General features: G+C 45.4%; 2 protein-coding genes across 2 annotated transcripts; both read left to right on the top strand.

Annotated features, from left to right (window-relative positions):
* Nucleotides 1-957: 957 nt before the first annotated feature.
* LOC116171352 (28S ribosomal protein S31, mitochondrial) lies at nt 958-2,436 on the top strand. Its single transcript, XM_031488134.1, has 7 exons — nt 958-1,022; nt 1,070-1,241; nt 1,285-1,399; nt 1,445-1,586; nt 1,643-1,807; nt 1,854-2,077; nt 2,124-2,436. Exons 1-7 carry the CDS (start codon nt 1,000-1,002, stop codon nt 2,399-2,401), a joined length of 1,119 nt encoding a protein of 372 aa, XP_031343994.1. The 5' UTR covers nt 958-999; the 3' UTR covers nt 2,402-2,436.
* A 12,408-nt stretch (nt 2,437-14,844) lies between these two features.
* Nucleotides 14,845-16,023, top strand: LOC116170118 (neurogenic differentiation factor 6-A-like). Its single transcript, XM_031486310.1, has one exon. The coding sequence runs from the start codon at nt 15,257-15,259 to the stop codon at nt 15,749-15,751; it is 495 nt and encodes a 164-aa protein (XP_031342170.1). The 5' UTR covers nt 14,845-15,256; the 3' UTR covers nt 15,752-16,023.
* Nucleotides 16,024-18,876: the final 2,853 nt, after the last annotated feature.

Here is an 18,876-nt window from a genome sequence, read left to right as displayed (position 1 = left end):
ACTTTGATTATAAAGTAGTCTCTATTCAAAGCTACCGAAGCTTGAGGGAATTAGAATTTATAGGGGGTACTGAAGGTTCTTCAAAAGCTACTAATGATTCAGGTTTTTTAAAGCTGTAAAAGTCCATGAACTATCTTCAAACTCGCTACAAAACCCTTAAAGATCCTTGAAATACTCTTTGAAAGCTCTTACATATTTGTAAGCCTTATAAAAACCTAAAACACTTTTGCAGTCTCTTAAAATTAGCCCCGTGACGTAGTCAGTGCACCACTAGCAATGTCCCTATAGGAACTTGAGAGGGTCTTAAAAAACCTTCGAGACCTCTAAAAAGGCCTACAGAAGACCTTTGTTGACTTTTAGGATTCTTAGAGGGCTTTAAAACCTTTAATGCACCCTTAAATTCCGTAAAAGGATATTAAAGGTTCTTCAAAAGCTACCAAAAGGGCCAGGTTGTTTAAGGGTACTTTGAACAATTCTTAACGGCTGTAAAAATCAATGAACTAACTCGCTACAAAACCTTGAGAGGTTCTTGAAATGCCCTTGCATACTGTATACAAATTTTCTCAAAAGCTAGCAGAATTTCTTATGAAGGCTCTACAAGAGCTTTTGAAGAATTCTTATAGATTTTCTCGCGACCTCTATAAAGACCTATAGGAGAGTTTTTACAGAATTTTAAAATTCAGAGAGGCTGTTACACGTTTTTAAGAACCCTTCAATACACTCTTAAATTCAATAAAGACACCTGAATGATCGTAAAGTGACTCGTACCGAGAACTGCGTGGCAGTGGGGCGCAGTGTTGATAACGATGCAGAATGAAGACCATTGAAAGCTTTTAAAGAAACAGATTTTAGAAAGTCATGAAGGCTCCTATGTATATGCAAATGATATTACTTTAAATCATATAAATGCTTCTGATTATGAAGCACCCTGTACATACTAAAAAAATGACAAGTGTACACATAACCTCACTTTTTTTTTGTCAGAATTATAACCTCAAAATGATGCATTTTACACTTTTACGGTATTGTTTGTTTATTTAACTTTATTTTCTACATAAAAGCCTTGCAGGTGTAGACCGTACGCAACCAAAGCTATACGCGCAGCATTTAGCACCAAACGCGGTGACACTTCTACGAGCAGCAGCAGTAGCGACAGCGACGATGATCGAAAACTGAAACGTCAGGAGCGCAGTGAAGCTGCACGTCAGAAACTGCATTTACTACTTGAAAACATGCTTGAGGTGAGCCGCGTTTTAGACTATCACGTTTACAATTCCGCTGTAGAACGACACAACTACCAAGGAGAAAGGTAGCGACTTACCTTTGACCAAAGCCAGAGACCATCGAAGAATTGCGAAAGAAAGAAGGGAGGAGGAGTCCGTGAAAACTGAGACAGTCGGTAAGTGGTCGTCTAAGTTGATAAGTAGTGACGGCCCGTTTTCAGAGAAGAAGATCGTAAAAGCCGTACAGGATGTCTCGGTCTCGTTAGGAGGAGATGTAAAGAAAACCGAGTCGGAACTTTTGCAAAAGCTGCTTGGAGGTCCGGCAAAGGAGGACAGTCAGCAGCCGACGGTTACAGATTTGAAGTAAGTTTTTTCATTTTGTGGGGCCTTCCGATTGTGTGATTTAAATCAAATTGCAGCGAGCTCTTCAAAGACATGAAAATAGACAGGGAAACAAAGACGGACGTCGAAATTTCGCGAGCCGAACAAGTCCGACAGCTGCTACAGATGGTCAAACCGCAACCCGCACAAACCCCGCAAACTGCCCCGAGGAGACGACCGCAGGTGTCTAGCAGTGTCGACATGTAACAGTTCGACCCGACTGTGCACGCAGTAATCGACTTATTACAGACCGCAAGAACCTGTCAATTTGCACGTAGAAGAATGCCTGGGAATATTCAACGGGGAGGAGGTTAAAAATTGGGAAGAACCCGAGCTGAACCCAACGTGGCGGGCACTGCATCGGCGCGAGCTCGAGCTCTCCGTGACGCATCCGCCCGAAAACTACTTCCAACAGATGATCCTCTGGACGAAGCAGGGCAAAGTTTGGAAGTTCCCAATCGACAACGAGCAAGGTGATTTGGTAAAGCGGAAGGGCGGTCTCTGAGCGGGTTTTTACAGATTTGGAAACGGAGAAGGACGTTTATTTCACCGAGCACATTTTCCTAGAGAAGCACTTGGAGGGGTGGTGCCCGCCGAGGGGTCCCATTCGACACTTCATGGAGTTGGTCTGCGTGGGTCTGTCGAAGAACGCGTATCAGACGGCGGAAATGAAGAGGGATCACATTTTGTGGTTTAGAGATTACTTCAAGGAGAAGAATCAGCTTCTGGTAGAAGTTGGGGCTTTTCCTCCGGGGTTTGAGATCGGAAAGGGTGGTTTAAAGGTAGAGGCTAAGTAAATGTAATTATACCAAATAAAAGTTAATGAGAAATAGTGGTTGTTTTATGTGTTGCCTATCTTCAGGTGCAAATGTTGCCTATGGTTGGAGGCAGTGGCGGCGGGTTTTAATTTTTTGCATGGGGGCAAGGGTAAATTTTCATGAATATAATTTGCATAGATCCCATTTCCCCCCAAAAGTCACCGCCCCTGGTTGGAAGAATGCCACTTAGAAGAGGACAACACGAAAATGATGAGAGCTATATATAGAATGATATGGGGATGGGGTGAGAAAGTAGCATTGAAGGGTCGAGGAGAAGGATGGAATTTTGATTAAAATTGTTCTTCAAACTTTAAATTTCAATGGTCTTACCAGAAGATGAAGTTAGCTCCTTTTCTTCTTGCCGTTTGTGCCCGCAGCCCTAGCTATGCTTGTGGATTGTCTGTTGATTTGCCCATCCTTACGGTGAAGGTTAGGAGGGGGTGGATTTTTTGCTTTTGGAGCGTATATTCAGTTTTCTTGTAGCACCCTCCTAGGCCACTTCTTTCGCTCCTGTGCTAGAGGTCGGAGTTGTCCATCCTGTGGTAGATTCTTTCGGCCAGCGATCGAATGTGCTCCTGCTCTGTGAGCGTACGTTTATTTGCAACCGCCTGAGGGTAGCGTTAGAGACGAAGTGGGGGGCTCTGGTTATCGTGCCGAGCGCGATTGATTGTACTACTTTCATGACGGAGACGTATGTCAGCGATGGACGAACGTGGCTTTTGAATAAGTGTACCTTTGTTCTTGGCGCCGGCGCTGGGGATGACAGTAGAGGGTTAATATGATTAGAAGCATTGTCGAATGTTCCCGAACTGTTGGTTGCAGTTTCGCCAGCAGTATTCTTTCGAAAATCTCTGGTAGGAGAGATATGGGTCGATAGCTCTGGAGTTCTGCTAGAGCTTCGGTAGCATTATCACAATCGCCTTCCTCCAGCTTGTTTTGTTGGGGAGTGTCCTAACGCCATCGCGGCGTTAAACACCCCTCCCGACCTAGGGGAGGGTTGGACGTGTGATGTTCTGCAGCGCTCTGTAGGTTATGCTGTCGGCTCCGGGCGGTTTTCGAGGGAGTTCTGTCCACGTCGGTAGTCGGAAGATTGAACCGGTCCGAAGACGGTTCCTCGGTTGAAAGCCGATGCAGGTGTTCTGGTCTGAAAGAGGGCTCAGAGACAGGTGCCGTTTGTGGTTTTCGGTTGGCCTTATATTTCGAATGGTCTCTTCCTGATTGGTATGATAAGGGTTGTGGCCTGGTTTGTTCCCTGGCATGAAGTGGATGTCCGTCATCTTCCATTGCGTAAGGGCTGGGTGAGATTTCGTGTAGGATTCGATAAGGTCTATCTCTTTTTGGGGCGAGTTTGGGGCTGAATCCCCTCCTCTGCTCACCTAATGGGCGTAGGCCTGTAGGGTAAGCCACACTAGGGGTCCTGGTTGGTAAGCAGACTTGAATTTCTTCCGAATAACTGAAACCGTCTATATGTGACCGTCCTCGGATCGTTCTTACAGAAGGCGCACCAAGGTCGTCGTTTCATCGCCCATGTGACGATGAGGTTTTGAGTTACTGGGGTTTTACTTCGTCGACTTTGCGGAGGGCGTCCTGGAGTTCGATGAAGTCCATGGTTTGCTTAGCGCGATTTGTATCGGTGTTGGTTACGGTGCCGTTTGTTCTCTTGCTTCGTCTTCTTGTTCCGCTCTAGCTGACAGGTCAGGTTTCGCATGCTACTCCCCTGCTCACGCAAGCTCATATCTCAGGAGAGCGTGTTCGTAGCGTGTACAAGATGATCGGTAGCACGGCGTTCCACGTTTTGAGATCCTTATAGCCTGGTTCCTTCTCTCCATCGGGGTGGTCCAAGGGTGGAATATGGGGGTTGTCCAGTTGTAGCGGCCCAAGTGACACGAACTGCGAACCTTTGTCGGATATGTTTGAGGGAATCCGTGTGGTCCGAAAACTTCTCGCTCCAGCAGATTTACCATGTGCCTCGGGGACGATAAAGGTGGTCCTTCTGCCGCATATTCTTCGGTCGCGCTGGCGGAGGGGTTGCGAGAAAGGTGGTCGAGTTCGCGTACCTGGATCGGTAGCGGTGGACTGTTCGCATCCATTTCTCGCGTTCTTCGCCTTGAGCTGCCGGACGGTACAGATAAAGGGGTTGGCTGATGGCGTTTTTAGACGCTTCGGCGGTGCGGATGGCCTAGACGTGCCCTCGTAACGGTTTGTTGCCGTCTACTTCATTGGTGTGATCAAGGTACTCTGAGTGGATTGTACCCCAAAGCGGCATTTCTCCACGGATAGTCGTAACCGGTGGGGCTGCAATCGCTCTAGCACTAGGTGGGTGGCGGAGATGTTCTCCCAGGTCTGCGAGTACACAATGATCTCGTCTAGGTAGAATCCTGAGAGGATTTTTTGTGTCATTAGCTTTTGAAATGTTGCTGGTGCGTTCTTCAGACCAAAGGGCATCCACTCTGAGTTGGTAAGAGGCTCCGTCGGGTGTCGCGAGGGCGGTTAAGGGCTCGAACGCAATCCTCCAGCGGTACTTGCCAATATTCCGATTGTCCAGGGTGGAGAGATGTTCGCGGTCCCCAGGTCCCGTAAGCTCTCGTGGATAACGGGTAAGTTTGAGATTTCGTCCTTGGTGATGGCGTTCAGCCGTCGGTAGCATACAGAATCGTGGTTTGACGTTCATTTGTAGGCAGTAGCCCGGCGTACTGGGCTCTATGATTCGTGCGGCCAGCATGGTCTCTACCTCTTTCGCCCGGAGAGTCCCTCGTTTGCGGTTTGAATTAATTAGATGGCCGGATGCTCGGTACAACCACCGTTTCTCTGGTTCTGTTGTCGGTTGGCTAGAACGGGACAGTCCCGGTGGAGGTGGTACTGCTGGCAATAGCGGCGTTTAGGTACATTCGGTGGGCGTTGTAGGTTGGTGGTGGTTTCGACGACGGCTGGTCGACTGCGCCTCCTTGCGATGCGGACTTTTCGTTTCACGATTCCGTCCTCTGCTCCTGGGCGAAAAATTCAGCATGAAGGTTACCGCTCGTCGAGGAAGTGGTCCTTCAGCTCGGTGTAGCCGGTGATGAAGAGTTCGACGGTGGTCCACCATTTCGCCGCATCCCCGGTGAGACTTTTTGTAACTGAGCCTGTAGGAGGTTCTCGTCTCCTTGTGCGCTTGCTGCTTCCTGCTGAAGGAACAGCTTCGGGTCGTCCAGGAGGTCTCCACTGTTGCCAGGTCCTTTTGCTCGGGTAGTAGTTGTCGCAGTGCCGTTATGATCGGCGTGATGGCGTCGGCGGCAGTGCTTGGTTTGCTTTCCGGGGTGTCGCGAGCCCTGGTTTCCAACTTGGAAAAGTGATAAGTTTGGGAGACGGCCCTGGCGGTTTCCTCGATTCCAGGGCGCCCGGTGGTGGGAGCGTCGTAGTAGGCGTAGAGGACGTCCTCGTGGCTTTCTTGGAGACAACGAGCAGCCGGCTCTGGGGACTGCGCTTGTAAAGGTACCCCACGTGGACGGTGTACTCCTGCAGGAACTTCCTTTGGTTTTCGCTAGCGGGCCTTTAGTTGTGGAGGCGATCGGATCGATTGGTCTTCTGATTATCCCGGCCACGTTCCACGTGGGTCGATGGGCGAGTGAGGGCAGCTTTCTTCGTCTGCGTCGGCGACTCTCTGAGGAGGAGGGCCCAGCGGGTGAGTTTGCATAGCTGACTATGCGCCGTCGCTGGTCTTTGTCTTTCCGCTATGCCGCATCCGCCGGCGTCAGTTTGGAGCACGGACAGCAACCGGACGTCGGAACGATGGTGTTCGAGTGGCTGGCCGAGGGCTTCTTGCAGACTCTCGAACGTCTTGTTCGCGGCGGTCGTCCACGTGAATCGGTTGGAGTCTGCCGTTATAAGGTGACCCAGATACGCCAAGGATGTCACCCCAAAACGGCACTTGTCTTGTACCAGGCGCAGGTGGTGTTGCTGGAGCCGCAGGTGTTCCTCCCATGAGTTCGAATACACGACGATGTCTTCTGCGTCTTTAGCTTCCGAAAGGTAGCGTTCTTTAGTCCGAACGGCATCACCAGAAACTGGTAGCAGGCGCCGTCGGGAGTCAAAAAGGCGCTGAGCGCGCGAGCCTTGGGTGCGTGAGGAACCTGCTTGAGGTTCAGCGTGGAGAACACCTTCACCGTTCCCAGTTCTCTAAGTGTGCCATGGATAAGTGGTGGGGTGGAACTTTCGTCTCTAGTGCAGCCGTTCAACCTGCGGTAGTCCACGTAGAAGCGAGCGTTGCCGTCCTTCTTTTGGACAATGGAGCTCGGTTCAATGATGCGGTCGGCCAGCATTATTTCGACTTCCTGGACAACAATCGCCTTCTGGACCGTTCCCTTCGACAATGTGGTCCGAAACGTTTGGAGTAGTTCCCAGAACCGAGGAATCAGTGATGGACCTCTTCGATTTTCGGCGTGACGTTTTTGGTTGTTTTGGCGGAGCGGGCCCAGTGGGTGGTGGGACGGCGTTCTTTGGCACAGTGGACACATCGACGACCGTGGTCTGAGACGGCCTCGTTGCGAAGCAACTAGTTCTGACCCAAGATAATGGACGTGGCTAGATCGTTGCCCACCAGGAAGCTTCTCTGTTGTTTGGTCCTCTCTATGAGGAACATTAAGTAAGTGTTTTTTTGGTGGACAACAATTTCTTGTACAATTTCAGACTTGCGCAGTTCACATTTCGATTTTTTTAAAATTGTATAGAGTATAAATAAATAAATAAATAAATCATTGAGGCAAAAAGAGGGTTATTAACCGACGAGCAGCCGAGGCATATTAATATAATTACATAACAAGAACTACACCCAATTGGGTTAAACAGATGAAGTAGTGATCCAAGAGTTAAGTAGGGCAGTGGTGGACCCCCTTTCTTCTCAGTTTTTTGTGCGGTTTTCATGAGCCCTAGTTTAAAATAAAGGAGATCAAGTCGGCTCAAATCGGAAATTAATTGAGTTCAAATATTTATGGAAATTGAGAATCGTTTCGCTTTGTGCGTTTTTAGTAGGGAACAAAAGCGATTGAAATGAAACGCGATACCAAAAATTATTGTAAACTTAATGGCCATTAAAAGTTATTTATGGAAATACAACTGTCAGAAATGCTTTTTAACCGACATTATCCCTTGGCAACCATATGTTGCTCGCCGTTCCCTCAACAACCCCCATTTAAACGTCAACGCTAATTAATAATACCCTACAGCAGATACACACGTCTGCAACTTGTTGACAAAACAAGGTGTTTAGACCTGTTGGAAGAGTTGAGGAGCTTACTGTTAATGTCGCATTGGCGAATTTGTTTATTGCAATATTATTTATCGGGGAGATAACTAAAAACCCCGATCGACTTCTTATTTATGTAAAACGATAGCAAGTTCGGCGACAATCGTCGGTCGGAATATATATTTGGGGTAGGTATCCTCAGGTAACCTGAGGGATGCTTCAGAAAATTGCCAAACAATCTTTGGAGATTCTTCCAGTAATGTTTTTAAAGGGAATTTTTGGAAAATCATAAAAGAATCTTCGAAAAGGCCGGGGACAGACGGACAGAGTATTGCGATGGTAGTGTTTATTTATGACGTTTCTTCAGGACGCGAAGAACGTAATAAAACAATGGCAATGCTTTTAGACATCGCGTGTTAAAAGTTGCCCCTCTCTCTGTTACATAATTGTTTATTTAACCGCCAACAAAACCAACTCCGGCCCGGGGCGAATTAGCTACACCATCGCGAGCAGCGGATCAATGGGGAACCTTTTACATGTAATTTTTAATATCGACGAAGAATAGGAACGAGCGGTACATGCCGCGAGTTAATAATCTTGTAAATATTCGACATCAAATGTAACTGTTCGGGTACAGGTGCGAATTCCACCCTCTCGTTAGAACGAGATCCGACAGATGTTCGCAGTTTCTTATGCCCCCTGACGGGGCGGTGGCAACAAGGGGGGGTGGGGGTCAAATTTGTATTTCAATTAATTTTCACGGATGCCAACCTGTAATTATAGTTTTGGGTGTAATAATGATAATAATAGCGTTACATGCGAGTTAGCAAAACATCTTAATGGTAAAGTGGAATGGACGAGTTGTCAGCGCTAGCATAATACGCCGTCAATTATATTTTTACATTTTTGATAGTGTAATTACAGGTTAGGTGAAGTATTTTCAAACATATTAATTCAATTTTCGGATTTTTTACTCGCCGTATTAATTAATTGTATACCATAAGAGGAGACCATTAGAATCGAGTAGGAATTCAGTTGCAATTAGGCAATTTTTTTTTAATTGCTCACAAAGCGAGCTTGGTACCCATTCTTGCATTGTAATTTTCTAACGTGTCATTACTTTCACGGGCTTCTGTAATTGCGTCAATCGAATTTCCAAAATCCAGCGGGCGGCTTATTTTAATTACGCGGAGTTACTTGCCAAAATCGTTTAAATTGCTACATAATACGCTGAAAGTTGGGAGAAAATTTCTATTGAAGATTGAACGTATCGAGTGGGTGGGAACCACACAGAAATTCTTTTTCAATTTTGAAGGATAAGAACGAGGTTCAAACACCTTTTGAATATTTCAGTTTAGTTCGCTTCGAAATTTTAGATTCGCCACATTATAACGTTTCAAAATGATCGGGAACAGAAAAAGGCCCACATATACCTAAATGTTTACAGCCCTCAGGATCAACGAATCTTGTCTATGAGGTGTCCCTGGAAGGTATTACACACCTCCAGGTACCTACCTACTACGTTCTCGTTCAAAATGGATTAATAATCAGGAGCTTCCATGGTTTTTCCTAAGAAATAATCACGAACACTAAAGACTCTGAATAACTGGAGAATCGTATACATCACCGGGGGGTGTGGGGGTAAGGAATACCCCCCAGACAAATTAAACATTGATGGCTCTTCCTCGAGAATAACGACAACAGGTATTGATGACCGTTACTGTTTGGGGGGGGATGATCACTGGGGAACTATCAAAGTTTCTCTCGCTGGGGAGTATTAGACCCCCCGGTGGTGCGATTCCGTTTGAAAACGTACAGAAACAACAATTATTGTCGTGCTAAGGAGCTTCCATGGTTTTTCCTAAGAAATAATCACGAACACTAAAGACTCTGAATAACTGGAGAATCGTATACATTACTGGGGGGTGTGGGGGTATGGAATACCCCCCAGACAAATTAAACATTGATTGCTCTTCCTCGAGAATAACGACAACAGGTACTGATGACTGTCACTGTTTGAGTGGGGATGATCACCGGGGAACTATTAAAGTTTCTCTCGCTGGGGGGTATTTCATACCCCCCAGACCCCCCGGTGGTGCGATTCCGTTTGAAAACGTACAGAAACAACAATGATTGTCGTGCTCAGGAGCTTCCATGGTTTCTTCTAAGAAATAATCACGAACACTAAAGACTCTGAATAACTGGAGAAGTGTATACATCACCGGGGGGTGTGGGGGTAAGGAATACCCCCCAGACAAATTAAACATTGATGGCTCTTCCTCGAGAATAACGACAACAGGTATTGATGACCGTTATTGTTTGGGTGGGGATGATCACCGGGGAACTATCAAAGTTTCTCTCGCTGGGGGGTATTCCATACCCCCCAGACCCCCCGGTGGTGCGATCCTGTTTGAAAACGTACAGAAACAACAATGTTTGTCGTGCTCAGGAGCTTCCATGGTTTTTCCTAAGAAATAATCACGAACACTAAAGACTCTGAATCAATGGAGAAGTGTATACATCACCGGGGGTGTGAGGGATATGGAATACCCCCCAGGCAAAAGAAACATTGATGACTATTCTTCGAAACGAATGACAACAAGTATTAAGGACCGCCACTGTTTGGGTGGGGATAATCACCGGGGAACTGTCAAAGTCCCTTTCCCTGGGGGGTATTCCATACCCCCAGACCCCCCGGTGGTGCGATCTCGTTTCAAATCGTTCAGAAACAACAATGTTTGTGGTGATCAGGAGTTTCGGTGGTTTTGTCTAAGAAATGATCACATATACTAAGGTCTCTAAATAACTGGAGGAGTGTATACATCACCGGAAGGTCTGGGAGGGTGGGGGGTGGGTATGGAATACCGCCCAAGCAAAAGAAATTTCGCTGGCTCTTCCTCGAGAATGATGATGACAAATATTGAGGACCGTCACTGGGCGAGGATTATCACCGGGGAGCTACCAAAGCTTCCTTTTCTGGTGATGAAGTTTTTGAAGCTTTCAGCACTCAGTCTCAGTCTTTTCCAGCAATTTTTTTGTACAAATTTAAAATTACTAAAAAAACTTTTCACGACTGTAATTACTTAAATTCGTGCGTATACCGGGGACGTTCGGAAAGTTTGAGCAAAAAAGTGTATTAGTAGAGTATGCGCCTTTTTTTTCAGTCGCGAGGTTCTCGTTTGTACCAACGGTTTTATGTCGACACTTTAAATTTATCGACGGTATAAATTCGAATTGCAGCTTTTCCTAGAGAACTTCCGTATGCAAGGAATGCAACGCGACTGGAAGAGTCGGTTTACACATGTAGGTATCTCGTATAGAAAATTATGACATCATTTATTTAAATGCAGTTCGACTTCCACATTAATTTTCAACGGGTATGTTAAAATGTTGGTTTATGCCCGATTAGTGCATCAATTTGTAGCGGTGTTTTCTTTACTTTTATGCACTTCTCTTCTGCAGAACGCGACCGAAACCCGTTTTCGACTTTTTTAAAAACGATAGTGACACATTTTTACGTTTGCCATTTGCATAAAAATGCGCCGTTATCCACTTTCAGTCAGACCTACTTCCATTCAAAAAACGTCCCGTTTAAAGTGTCACCTGTCAAAAATGTCATTAATGATAAAGCGCGTGCTTTATATCCTATTAAAGTCGTACGATGTTTTATTGCATCGTTCAACTGAATCTCATTCAATTGTACTCTTTAATGGGCCTGAACGTTAAAATAAAAAACTCTTAATTGTTCCTTTAGTGGAGAAAACGGCTCGCGCATACAAAAATCCCGATTCCTAACGAAACTGGTGCTAAAAATGAAAGCTGTCTAAATTGTACGATGATCTGGTTTAATTAAGCGAAAAGCAACTGTTGCTAACGATTTGATTGCAGAATGCGAAATAATTACGGGGAAAATTATTTAATTATAACAATTACTTTAACTTTCCTAACGCGAATTATTAATTACCGCTTGAAACATTTTGAATTTCCCGCCGTCAATAAACGTTGGCAAAAATGGTGCCATCGACGTTTAAACCATCTGGTTTAATTGTAATTTAACTAATTAAAGGCATTTTCTGCAATTACGCTTGTACTGAAAAAATGGTGGGAAAGCTATTCGCGCGGTGATCCGCTACTAATTTTATTTGCGAAACGAACAATAGTCGCTAATTGTTATTATTAATCGGTATTTTAAACGGCGTCGCAAATTACTTCACTCTATATCGCTGTTAGATCAATTGTGCGAAAAGAATGCCCGCACCGAATTTTTCTGGAAATTATGCGCGTGTCCGTTAAATTACAGAGGTATTAATTATCGCTAATTAATTTAGCATATCCATTAAGAAAAGTCTCTCAATCGGATTAGTTTCCTCGTAAAAGACGGTTGAGGAACTGCATGCGCATAAACAGTATAACAGTACCCAATTCAATTCGATCATTCGCAATTGATTAATCGTTCTCATTCAAGTCGGAATCGATAAATTTTAATGCCAGAGTGGCATCAGAGCAGCGATTAAATTTAAAATCTATAAAAAGGCCCGTCAATTTCCGTCGTTGCTAATTAAAAATTGGGCTAAGTTTGTGGGGAACATAGCCCAATGGCCTCCCTAGAAAATCCTATGGGTATAGAATACCCCCCATCAAAACAGAATTCAATTACCCTTCTTTGAAAGTGATGACAAGGCTGCTGAACCGTGGAATAATTTTAGAGAGAGTTTTCGACCTCACCCGGTGCCCACTTCGTTTCCAAAATGAACCCTCAGAGCTCTCCTGGCCATTTTCGAGGGTGGATAATCGAATTCATATACACTCCAGACCCACCGCTGCTACGTGTTTCCTCAAAAACTAACACGAGAGTTATGGGGATAAAACGTCGTGGGAGAGAACGTAGCATCGGGAGTCTGGGGGGTATGGAATACCCCCCAGGAAATAAATATTCAACCACCCTCCCTACAATCACCATTATTACCATGAGACCATTCATATAAGTATACAGTCTTCGTATGCCCCCCAGAGCTACGTTACTGTGGTGTTTTACCGAAAACAGTATTAAAAGTACTGAGACAGACGGTTTTGGTGGAAAATGCAACACCGGGGGGTCTGGGGGGTATGGAATACCCCCCAAGAAATAAACATTCAATGACCCTCCCTACAATCACCATTATTACCATGAGACCATTTATATAAGTACAGTCTTCTTATGCTGGGGGGTATTCCATACCCCCTAGCCCCCCCCCCTCCCGGTGCTACGTTCTGTGGTGGTTTACCGAAAACAGTATCCAAGTGCTGAGGCAGACGGTTTTAGTGGAAAATGCAACACCGGGGGGTCTGGGGGGTATGGAATACCCCCCAGGAAACCATGAGACCATTCATATAAGTACAGTATTCGTATGATGGGGGGTATTCCATACTCCCCAGACCCCCCCGGTGCTACGTTACTGTGGTGTTTTACCGAAAACAGTATTAAAAGTACTAAGGCAGATGGTTTTGGTGGAAAATGCAACACCGGGGGGTCTGGGGGGTATGGAATACCCCCAAGAAATAAACATTCAATGACCCTCCCTACAATCACCATGAGACCATTCATATAAGTACAGTATTCGTATGATGGGGGGTATTCCATACTCCCCAGACCCCCCCGGTGCTACGTTACTGTGGTGTTTTACCGAAAACAGTATTAAAAGTACTAAGGCAGATGGTTTTGGTGGAAAATGCAACACCGGGGGGTCTGGGGGGTATGGAATACCCCCAAGAAATAAACATTCAATGACCCTCCCTACAATCACCATGAGACCATTCATATAAGTACAGTATTCGTATGCTGGGGGGTATTCCATCCCCCCCAGACCCCCCGGTGGTACGGTCTGTGGTGGTTTATCGGAAATAGTATCCAAAGTGCTGAGGCAGACGGTCTTGGTGGAAAATGCAATACCCCTCCTCCCCTCCAGTAATAAATACCCCCAGCATATGAAGACTCTATTTATACATGGTCTCAAGATTTAGGGAAGCTCATTGAACGTTTCTTCACTGGGAAAACTAACACAAGAGTTTTGTGAAGAGAACGTTGTATCGGGGGGGGGGGGGGGGGTCTGGAATACCTCAGAAGAAAAAAATTTAATTATCCTTCTTCGATGACGAGCCTTCTGAAGAATTTTAGAGCAAACGTCCAGAACCTGGAGGTCTGAGGCTATTGCTCAGCCAGTGCTCACTTCGCTTCCAAAATAAGCCCTAAGAGCTCTCCTGAGGAAAAGTAATCCGAACTGTTGCTTCATGGGGAGTATTCCCCAACTCCCCCAGAATCCTCGGTGCTGTTTTCTCACAAAATTATTACAGCCTTCAACACTCGCCGCTTGTGAGGAACGCCTTCCGATGAAGGGCCATCGATTCCTCTTTCTAAGGGTGTAATACATACGTAGCATACAAGTTCTGGGGGTATGGCCCTTAGCAAGAACTTGGATTATCTTGTTTCATTTTGAAAGAGAACGCGACCACTTTCAAGGTGGGGTAATCAAATTCCTCTTTCCTCAAGGGCATTCGATACTTAGCACCGGGGACCTATGCGACAGAATTGTTTGCACCTATTTTAAAAAGGAGTTTTTTTCCTGGTTCCAGTAGACAATTGGCTGCTTAATTTCAATAATTGCAGATAAACTTATATACATGGTGTTTCGAATGTATCCTTATAAGGTACATTTTGAGGCATTGTGTATCTATCGTTCTGTTGTAGGTAAATGAACTGTTTAATGGAATTATGTATAAACAAAAGCCAATTTCGACAAAATCCAGCTCGAACGTTTTTCATATGTTATTAATGATTATCTTCTTTTTTTCCCCGATACCATACTCATATTCAATTTAAAAGTAAGTGAACCAAAACCGTAATTTGCATGCTTTTATGATGGATAAATTCCACACGGCTTTGTACGTACAGTAAAAAGCAGTTATATCTTATACGTTCCATCTAAAACTGCCCCTAAGCCATCAACGGTAAAGTCGAGTAAAGGGTACGCGAACAGAAGCTAAGGGCGGCGTTCCGCCTTGCAGTTTAATTAAAGTGCAGTGCCCAGTGAATCACACGGCATCGCCTCGACGGTGGCAAAGAGTCCATCACCCATCATCGAAGGCCACGGCCACTACTTCCACTTCTTTAACAGTAAGCGCAAAACGTGGTCATCTTCAGTATATTACAGGCCGTCAAATCGCGGTGAACGCGTTCGATTTTTTTGACGCGCGCGATACACGCGGAGAAAATTTGAGAGACGCTCGCGCCGTCCTCATTCGCGAGGAAGAAGAAAGTCGACAACTCGTTTCGTAAAATGAAAAATCGCCGCGCGAGTGACGGTAAATATATAAATAAAACCGAAGAGGATGCGTATGAATTATTATTATCATAGAAAATAAAGCCTGCTTTGAACTCGTTTTATATGTAGGTTTATGACCGAATAATACTCAATTAATGACTAAATAAGGTTTTCAAACAAGTTGTCGCAATTTATGTACGTATTCGGAGGAAAATCGCTCGGCGCGAGCCAAATTTCCTGATTGCTCCCGGGGCGGCGATTATGAAGAAGTGGACGGCGAGGCCGTAACGAGAGACGGGTCGCGTGTGACAAAAAATGCCGACTCGTTACACATTTCTCAAACAGATCGATTACTTACCTATGCCGAACGAGGGTTCATCCGACTCCTGCAGCTCACCAAGTCCGGACTACACCCTCACGACCCTCCAGCCGGGAACGTCGCAGACCTACGCGAACGCGGAGTGGGTCCACTACGGCGAAAACAACAACCTATACGCCTACCCTCATCATCAGCCGCCACCCCCAGGCAACATGAACTACGGCCAGGACTGCTACAAGTCCGCCTACGACAACCGCTACAAACGGGACAAGGGCGGCGTCCCCCAGGCCGGCATGGACGTCATGAAGAAGCGACGGCTCGCGGCGAACGCGCGCGAGCGACGCCGCATGAACAGCCTAAACGACGCGTTCGATCGGCTCAGGGACGTCGTCCCGTCGCTCGGCAACGATCGAAAGCTCTCCAAATTCGAAACCCTCCAAATGGCACAAACTTACATCTCCGCCCTACGCGAACTCCTCCAAAGGGACTAGCTCAGCCCCGCGCTCCAAGTGTACCTTCCCTAGTTGAATAAGTGCAATAATGTCGTGCAATATTTTTTTTTTTGTAAAAAGAAGTGATATTTAGTTAGTGATATTGGCTTTGTTTTACGTGGTAAAGGATACAGTATTAAGAGGTTCATCCTTCGTGCAATATTTAAACATAATTATTTATTTTGTTCCTAATGTTGAACACTTCCAGTATCTCTCTTTAGGATTAGAAAATGTTCCTTTTTGTGCATTTTTAAATATTTTTTATACCAAATGTATATCAATATGTGCAATAATTAAATTAATAAAAATTGTTTTTATTAACCATACTTTCGTCATTCCGATTTTGAAATTTTCAAAAAAAAATTTCTTCCGCTTTTGCTGTGCAAAAAACGAGGCGTTCTATGTTTTTCCAAAAAGTTAACAATCACAACACTAATTTACTATAACACAGGGCCATAGAACACTTCTTTTTTCTGGGAGAGTTTGGTATGGAGTGTTCCCTCCGAACATAATCACGATAAATATTGTTGGTTCTACGATTTGAAACGCGCTAGGACTACCGGGAGGTCTGGGGAGTATGGAATACCCCCTAGGAAAAGCAGCTTTTATAGCTTCCCGGTGATGATCCCCACCTAAATACTTACGGTCGTCAATAAAATGTCACTAACATTCTCGAGGAAAAGCTATCGAAGTTTCTTATTCCTGGGGGGGTATTCCATACCCCCCAGTGAAGTATACTCCTCTCGAGATATTCACAGTACTTAATGCGTGTGATCATTTCTTAGGAAAAGCCATCGAAGCTCCTTTTCCTGGAAGAGTTTGGCATGGAAAAAACCCTCGAACGTGATCACGACAAATATTGATGGTTCTGTATGGTTTGAAACGAAAACGTATTACCGGGGGGTGTGGGGGGGTATGGAATACCCCCCAGGAAAATGAGATTTGATAGCCCCCGGGTGATAATCCCCATCAAAACACTTACGGTCGTCAATAAAATGTCACTAACATTCTCGAGGAACAGCTATCGAAGTTTCTTGTGCCTGGGGGGTATTCCATACCCCCCAGAGAAGTATACTCCCATCGAGATATTCACAGTACTTAGTGCGTGTGATCCTTTCTTAGGAAAAGCCATCGAAGCTCCTTTTCCTGGAAAAAACCCTCGAACGTGCTCAAGACAAATACTGATGGTTCTGTATGGTTTGAAACGAAAACGTACTACCAGGGGGTCTGGGGGGTATGGAATACCCCCCAGGAAAATGAGATTTGATAGCCCCCGGGTGATAATCCCCACCAAAACACTTACGGTCGTCAATGAAATGTCACTAACATTCTCGAGGAAAAGCTATCGAAGTTTCTTATGCCTGGGGGGTATTCCATACCCCCCAGACCCCCCGGGAAAGTATACGCCCCTCGAGATATTCTCAGTACTTAGCACGTGTGATCATTTCTTAGGAAAAGCCATCAAAGCTCCTTTTCCTGGGAGAGTTTGGTATGGAAAAAAGCTCTCGAATGTGATCACGACAAATATTGATGGTTCTGTATGGTTTGGAACAAAAACGTACTACCGGGGGTCTGGGGGGTATGGAATACCCCCCATGAAAATGAGATTTGATAGCTCCCAAGTGATAATCCCCACCAAAACACTTACGGTCGTCAATAAAATATCACTAACATTCTCGAGGAAAAACTATCGAAGTTTCTTATGCCTAGGGGGTATTCCATACCCCCCAGACCCCCCGGGAAAGTATACGCCCCTCGAGATATTCTCAGTACTTAGCATGTGTGATCATTTCTTAGGAAAAGCCGTCGAAGCTCCTTTTCCTGGAAGAGTTTGGCATGGAAAAAACCCTCGAACGTGATCACGACAAATATTGATGGTTCTGTATGGTTTGAAACGAAAACGTATTACCGGGGGGTGTGGGGGGGTATGGAATACCCCCCAGGAAAATGAGATTTGATAGCCCCCGGGCGATAATCCCCATCAAAACACTTACGGTCGTCAATAAAATATCACTAACATTCTCGAGGAAAAACTATCGAAGTTTCTTATGCCTAGGGGGTATTCCATACCCCCCAGACCCCCCGGGAAAGTATACGCCCCTCGAGATATTCTCAGTACTTAGCATGTGTGATCATTTCTTAGGAAAAGCCGTCGAAGCTCCTTTTCCTGGAAGAGTTTGGCATGGAAAAAACCCTCGAACGTGATCACGACAAATATTGATGGTTCTGTATGGTTTGAAACGAAAACGTATTACCGGGGGGTGTGGGGGGGTATGGAATACCCCCCAGGAAAATGAGATTTGATAGCCCCCGGGCGATAATCCCCATCAAAACACTTACGGTCGTCAATAAAATGTCACTAACATTCTCGAGGAACAGCTATCGAAGTTTCTTGTGCCTGGGGGGTATTCCATACCCCCCAGAGAAGTATACTCCCATCGAGATATTCACAGTACTTAGTGCGTGTGATCCTTTCTTAGGAAAAGCCATCGAAGCTCCTTTTCCTGGAAAAAACCCTCGAACGTGCTCAAGACAAATACTGATGGTTCTGTATGGTTTGAAACGAAAACGTACTACCAGGGGGTCTGGGGGGTATGGAATACCCCCCAGGAAAATGAGATTTGATAGCCCCCGGGTGATAATCCCCACCAAAACACTTACGGTCGTCAATGAAATGTCACTAACATTCTCGAGGAAAAGCTATCGAAGTTTCTTATGCCTGGGGGGTATTCCATACCCCCCAGACCCCCCGGGAAAGTATACGCCCCTCGAGATATTCTCAGTACTTAGCACGTGTGATCATTTCTTAGGAAAAGCCATCAAAGCTCCTTTTCCTGGGAGAGTTTGGTATGGAAAAAAGCTCTCGAATGTGATCACGACAAATATTGATGGTTCTGTATGGTTTGGAACAAAAACGTACTACCGGGGGTCTGGGGGGTATGGAATACCCCCCATGAAAATGAGATTTGATAGCTCCCAAGTGATAATCCCCACCAAAACACTTACGGTCGTCAATAAAAATACCCCCCATGAAAATGAGATTTGATAGCTCCCAAGTGATAATCCCCACCAAAACACTTACGGTCGTCACACTAACATTCTCGAGGAAAAACTATCGAAGTTTC

The sequence above is a fragment of the Photinus pyralis genome, unplaced genomic scaffold (genome assembly GCF_008802855.1).
Source record: "Photinus pyralis isolate 1611_PpyrPB1 unplaced genomic scaffold, Ppyr1.3 Ppyr1.4_LG5, whole genome shotgun sequence".
NCBI classification, from domain to species: Eukaryota; Metazoa; Arthropoda; class Insecta; order Coleoptera; family Lampyridae; genus Photinus; species Photinus pyralis.
Note: the sequence above shows the minus strand (reverse complement) of the source record. Positions and strands in the feature narration are given on the sequence as shown.